Raw genomic sequence first — 6673 nt, forward strand, 5'->3', positions numbered from 1 at the left:
TATTCTATGATTCTATGATTGTGCAACCTCTCCCAGTCTATGGAACGGCCTGCTGGATGAGATCTGCCAAATCACCAGCTTAGACAGCTTTTAAAAAAAGCAGTCAAGATGGATTTCTTCCAGCAGGCCTTTCCTAAATAAAAGCACTCGGTGACAGAATTGGTTACTCCCTCACATCATGTATCATGCCACCACTCTGCCCATTGTTTATGCTGTTATTGTTTATGTTGTTATTAATAGCATATTTTAAATTAATTTTAATTGTAATGTGTTTAATTCCTTTTTAAGGGGTGATAATGTAAATTGTGTGTAGGATGCTTTAACTATGGGCCCGAACAGACAGGCCAAAATAAAGCTGCTTCGGGTCACTTTGGAGATATGCTGTTTAAATGACACACGCATCTTAAGAGGCCAGAAGCTGCACCAAAGCTGCGTTCCAGTCCTTAGGACAGGAGTGTGGTTTTGGTGTGACTTCTGCTCTCTTCAAACACATGCATCATTTAAACAGCATATCTCCAAAGTGACCTGATGGCAGCTTTATTTTGGCCTCTCTGTATGGGGCCTATGTTAGCTGCTTAGATGGTTTTATTACAGAAAAGCAGGGTACAAATAAAAAAAGTTTTATTTAGTATTAGTCTGTTGTTGAATGGCAAGACCTCAGGGTGGGAGGATATGCAAAGAGGGTTTGTGTCTGTTTTATTAGAGATTCATTGTCTGATGGGAAACCACCCCTGACCCTGGGTGGTTTTCCATTTGCATTTGCTGAGTCCTGATTTTCCTGTTTTTTCAGGACTGGTAGACAAATTTTGTTCACTTTAAGGGTTTCTTCTTTCCTGTTGAAGTCATCTTGGTGTTTGTGGATTACAATGACTTCCCTGTGCATTCTGACCTGATAGTTGTTGGCATGGTCCAGAATTTCAGTGTTTTCAAACAGTATTTTAAAAATGCTGGGCATAAAATGCTCTTCTGGAACATGGCCATGTATCAAAAAAAATCCACAAAAACCTATGGATGCCGGCCATGAAAACCTTCGACTTCCCTAGGCAGTATTTGTTTTGGCTTGGGGACTCTGGGATTGTAGTCAGAAAAGGGCAAAGGAGGAGTTGGAGGATGGCGCACTGCGAAATGTGGGACGTTTGAGAAAAATGGAGGATGTGACCAAATAAAAGCAAAACAACAGTAACATAAATGTAAATCCATGCTTCTTAGTCTTTCCCCAATGGAGGATATTAAAAAAAAAGGAGGGTGTGACCAAATAAAAGCAAAAAAACAAAAACAAAAACCCTCTACTGTAAATGTAAATCCATTCTTCTCAGACATGTCCAAATGGAGGACATTCAGGAAAAATGAAGGACATGACTAAAGAAAATAAAAAAACACTACTACTGTATAAATGTAAATCCATGCTTCTTAGTCATGCCCACAATGCATGGATTTACTTTTAGATTACTGTAGTGTGTTTTGCTCTTCTTTAATCATGTCCTCCATTTTTTTTGAATATCCTCCATTTGGAGCATGACTAAGAAGCATGGATTTACATTCGTATCAGTATTGTTTTACTTTGATTTGGTCACGTCCTCCATTTTTCTTGAATATCCTCCTTCTCAGTCATGTTCCAAATGGAGGGTATTCGAGAAAGATGGAGGTCGTGGCCAAATCAAAGCAAAAAACACTACTATAAATGTAAATCCATGCTTCTCAGTTATGCTCCAAATGGAGGATATTCAAGAAAATGGACATGAATCTGACTCATGTTTTACTTCTTTCCTTCAAAAGCTGATGCAGCTGCTCCCTTGTCTCACCTTTTTACTAGAAAGCAATGCAGATGCAGACCTCCACCAGTCTTGCAGCTTGAACACTGTCTCTGCTAAGGTACAGATAAGTATCTTGGCAGTAGATGGTACCACTGAATCATCTAGAAGGATCATCATATGGTCATACACTTGTCTATGTTCTGACTGACTTCTTTATGTTATGTACTGCAGTCAGACAATTAAATATATTTATTTATTTTACTAACAGTGAGGGAACACATTGCTTTCTAGAAGAAAGGTGAGATAGTATATAAATACAAATATATTAATTTAGGAACAATCTAAGTGTTGTTTCTGATGGTTAATTTTTAAAAAACAAGATCAATACTGAGGAGTGAGGTGCTTGGATGAGACAATCAGTTTAACATGACCCAGATGAAAAACAATTTATCTGAAAACACAAATATCAGCTAGAAGGCTCACACATTCTGTAAATCAAATGGATGTGACTCATGTTTTATACTTCTTTCCTTAAAAAGCTGATGCAGCTGCTCCCTTCTTGGGGCTAACATTTGTTATGGCTAATAACACTTTCAATCACAACTATTTGAAGAAAACTGATTTATTTGGAACCCTTTTCCTTCTACTGAAATGCTCTACCAAGGACAAAAGCTCCTACAGACTACAGGTTGTTAATTCCCTGATGGATTCCTATGTGTTACTTGGCACTGCTTCTTTATACAATTTTGAAGAGGCTGGCAAAATAAATAAATAGTACTGTACATGGTAAATTGCTCTTCCAGAGATTTAATGTTGCTTCAATCATATTGATTCTGCAAATGTTATCTCCTCAGATTTATGTGAACCAAATCTGAGTTTTGTGCCTTACCTGGAGGATACACATCATGTGTTATTCAGTCATTCTTACTGAGGCTGATAAATTTTTGAGACAGAAAAATACAAACTACCTTTCAGCACGAAGAAAATAGAGAAGAATGCCATAAACACAACAAATATTCTATGGTTCAAAATGTAGGAGGCCTGTATTCACTAAAGCAAGGATGGGACCTCAAGCCCTGGGGGCTCCATCTGGCCCTCCCAGGGTCCCCAGCTAAACCTTTGGTAGAACTCACCAAATGGTTACATCTGACTTTCTTTGCCCCTCATGCTATTTTCCAAACTCATTAAAAATAGTATTGATAAAACTGCATGGAAAAACCTATCAGTATCATAATCATTCAAGTTTATGCTCCAACTGTACAGACAGAAGAAAATTAAATTAAAAAGATTACGTGCAAGCATTTAAAAAGAAACTGATCAAAACAGAACATGTTGATAATCCTGTGAAATTGGAATGGAAAAGTAGGAAACAGAGCAGAACCAAATATTTTGGGATTGTTTGGGCTAAGTTTAAGAAATGAATCAAGAGAGTGACTTTAATTTTGTGAGTCCAACAGATTATTCATTGTAAACATATGCTTTGACAAACAACAAATAACTATATATGGATGTTACTAGATGGCCAATATAGATATCAAATAACTATATAATTGGAAACAACATTTTGAAAAGTTCCATTCCTTATGCAAAAATAAGACTAGGAGCAGACTGTGGCTCAGAGCATGAACTGTTAATATAAAATATTAGAGAAAAGCTAAAAAATAACCTTAATTAAATTATAGTGCAAAATACAAACTAAATAATGTCCTGGCAGAATTTGAAAACTGAGTAAAGAACAGATATGTACTATTAAGCCTAACCGTCCACGAACCGGAAGAACTGGTCTGAAATCAGCAGGGATGATGTGCAATTTAAATTTTAAGGTTTGTATTTTAACAGATTATATTTTAATTTATAATTGTTTTAGCTCTTTAAATTGTTTACTTTTTTAATTTTATATTTATATATTTTAATGTACTGTTTTAAATTATATTGTTTTTAAGTTGTTGTCCACTGCCTTGAGTCACGATATTGGGAGAAAGGCAGGATATAATGGCAACAACAACATTATCAGGGAATACCTTCGGAATAGCTACTTTACCATGGCCATTTAGCAGCATCTTAGCCTGTTGTCATGAAGTATTTATTTTGGATACCAAGATGAACAGTAAGATGATAACCTCCACTATGTGAAGAGACAAGCTTGGAATGAAGGGCTGGTGAGAATTTTCAAATCACTGTTGTTTGAGAAAATGTCTAAATTGAGTTAACATGCTAAATCTGATTAAGGTATTAATTAATATCCTTGACTAGCACATGTTATAGCCAAAGAACAACAAACATGGCCCTTAAGTTGGCCTTAGGTCTTACATCTAGGAAAAAAGCCTATGAAGTCTGCTTCAAGCTTGCCCGTGTTGAGAGCTGTTCATGTATGAATGGAAAGGGTTGAAGGATTTCTAATTTGAACTGTTTATACAAGACTTCTGTTACTGTTTTACGATAGTCTTTCAATGGAGCGCTCCTGTAGCTAAAGAGTGAGCATGGCCTTTATCTCCCTGCCACAGTAAAAGGGACAATAAACTCCCTTATAATTCTTTCTTTCTTTCTCATCCAAGAAAACATTCCTAAGAATACAAGAGTTTCCTTGAGACTTAAGTTCCAACAATTTAAGATGCCATGCTGCCCAAACCTCTCTGTTACAACTTTGTTTAATGTTTTATTCTGAAAAAGCTTCAGGGACAAAATACTGCTGCAACTTAACTTTTTGCTAATGAGAAAATGTAGTACTGTACATATTCATAGAAGGTGTGCTACTTCTCAAATACTTCATACAGACAACTTGCTAGCCTCCTGGGAGTCGATGATATCTCAGGTGAGATATAAATGAAAGATAATTAAGTAGCCTAGTCAGCAGGAGGAGAGAGCCAGAGTGATGTAGTGGTTTAAGTGCTGGACCAGGACACTGGGAGACCAGGATTGAATCCTAGTTTAGCCACAGTAACCCACTGGTAACCACAACGTTACCAGGAACAATTGTGTCATAGGCTTCTTTGTATTTTTGTAGTACCATATTTTACCACCCCAGGAGGTCATAAGGAAACCAGGTAACATACTCAGATTATTATATTTAACATTATGTAATTAATTTTCAAATCTAACATTACAAGCTCTGTTAAGTACTGGTCACCAGGAAAAGAAAATAGTAGTGCTTCAGTATTGTTTATTACTATACTGTCAAGGTCTTTATTTTTATTCCAGTCTCTGCCTACAATAATTTATAATGGCAGTATGTGCACCTATGATTCATGCTTCGTAGTACTGAGTATTATTTCTTTCTTTTTGACATGAGTTAGTTCTATTTTATTTCTGTTTTTGATTTGATTGATTTATGCTGTTTGGATCAACCTTATTTCTTTTGTCCTTATTTCTGATAAAACATTGAAATCTTTTTTTTTTTTTTTTTTGGTAATCTTGATCTTATAAAATATTTTAAAAAGCAAAATAGGAACATGACTATGGTTTCAACTGCTATAACTGATAGAAAAAACAGGGAAAATCCAGGCACACTAAGGGGTGGACCAGAAGAAACTTGAGTTGGATGCTGTCTCAAAATTTTGGAGACAACGTATTCCACTGTATTTTTGTATTCAAGCTTATTGAATGCAAAAATGCAATGGAATAAATTGTCTTCAAATTTTTGGAATTTGTCTTGACTTTCCTGAGGAAACTGTAACCATCTTTCAAATAATCTGTGCTATCCAGAAGATGTCCTAAATTGCTCTTAATGTTCCTTCAAATTGTTACAAATATATTTTTAAAAGACTTGTAGTCATTCTGCAAAGTTCAAAGTAACAAAATGTGCAGGACATTTTTGTCAAGAGCGACACAGGACATCAAGCAAGATGGAGCATCTTCTGATTCAAAAATCAAAATAAAAATAGAAGTTCTGAAATCTTCTCTCCTTTTCTTTTCTCTTCCCTCAATAGAAGGACAACACCAGGCATGACTTCCATAAAGGAACAAGCAGCTATTAGTAGATTAATAAGTTTCCTACAAGAATGGGATAGTGCTGGCAAAGTTGCTCGGAGTCACATTCTGGAGAATTTCATTCTAGCAAACCAAGGCAAGACAGGTCCAGAACTGGAGATGGAATTTTCTCAGGGAGCCAGTTTGTTTCTGGCCCGAATTACTGCCTGGCTCAGGCTTACGTATCCATTTCCTTAGAGAGCTGGTGCTCAAATGGAACAGAGACAAGCTAAATGTTTGTTTATCAGAATAAACACAGCTTTGAAGTATTTAACCTGGGTGTAATTCTCCTTCATTAATTTTAGCAATTTGCTACCCTCAGAATTTTTTCCAAATCCTCCATTTTCTAAGGTAGACACCAGTTGTACAACTCCTGCTTGAGACATTGTTCCAAATGGATAGAAAGCGTGAGATCCTCAAAGGGCTCTATGGGTGGGTAGCAGAATACTTTTAAAAGCCTTAACAAATTCACAATAGTTACATGTATGGAACATGCTTAGAATATCAGTTGAAATCCATTGGCATCTTTCTGTCAGCTGCAAGTGGGTGAGTAAAACATGGTCTATTTCTGGAGAGTTGGGTGAGATTTTTAGTGCAACAGGCTTGTGAAAGGAGAGTTTTAATAACTGTATTATTAAAGGAAATTACCACACTAGAAAGCTGTACTGTCTGAGTTGTGCTTCTGTGCCTCTCTTGTCTAATGAAATTCTCCTTTCCCAATTTAATTGCCTGAAAACAAACTTCTGTTTACAAGTTCCCATGCACTCAGGAAATAGCTCTTCCACAGTATGAACACAGTGTGGAGTACTTTAAGGGCTAGCCAAAACTAGAGAAATATGCAGTGCTTTCTGTTACAATATAATTTTTCAAACTTCAAATCATGCAGTATTCAGACTAACATTATTATTATTATTATTATTATTATTATTATTATTATTATTATTATTATTATT

At 35.9% G+C, this 6673-nt stretch overlaps 1 protein-coding gene across 3 annotated transcripts in view; it reads left to right on the plus strand.

Moving 5' to 3' along the window:
- The first annotated feature begins 3768 nt into the window (after positions 1-3768).
- The window catches only part of ARMH1 (armadillo like helical domain containing 1), a 17476-nt gene continuing 14571 nt past the window's right edge, over positions 3769-6673 (plus strand). Inside the window, exons 1-3 of one of the 3 annotated variants that reach the window (XM_042464846.1) lie at positions 3769-3913; positions 5681-5902; positions 6198-6266. In XM_042464846.1, the coding sequence (XP_042320780.1) occupies positions 5697-5902; positions 6198-6266 (275 nt within the window). In that variant the 5' untranslated portion in view covers positions 3769-3913; positions 5681-5696. The remainder of the gene's footprint in view (positions 3914-5680; positions 5903-6197; positions 6267-6673) is intronic. The other 2 variants (XM_042464847.1, XM_042464844.1) reach the window with 2 other exon arrangements.

Source organism: Sceloporus undulatus, chromosome 4 (assembly GCF_019175285.1).
Source record: "Sceloporus undulatus isolate JIND9_A2432 ecotype Alabama chromosome 4, SceUnd_v1.1, whole genome shotgun sequence".
In the NCBI taxonomy this organism is placed as follows: Eukaryota; Metazoa; Chordata; class Lepidosauria; order Squamata; family Phrynosomatidae; genus Sceloporus; species Sceloporus undulatus.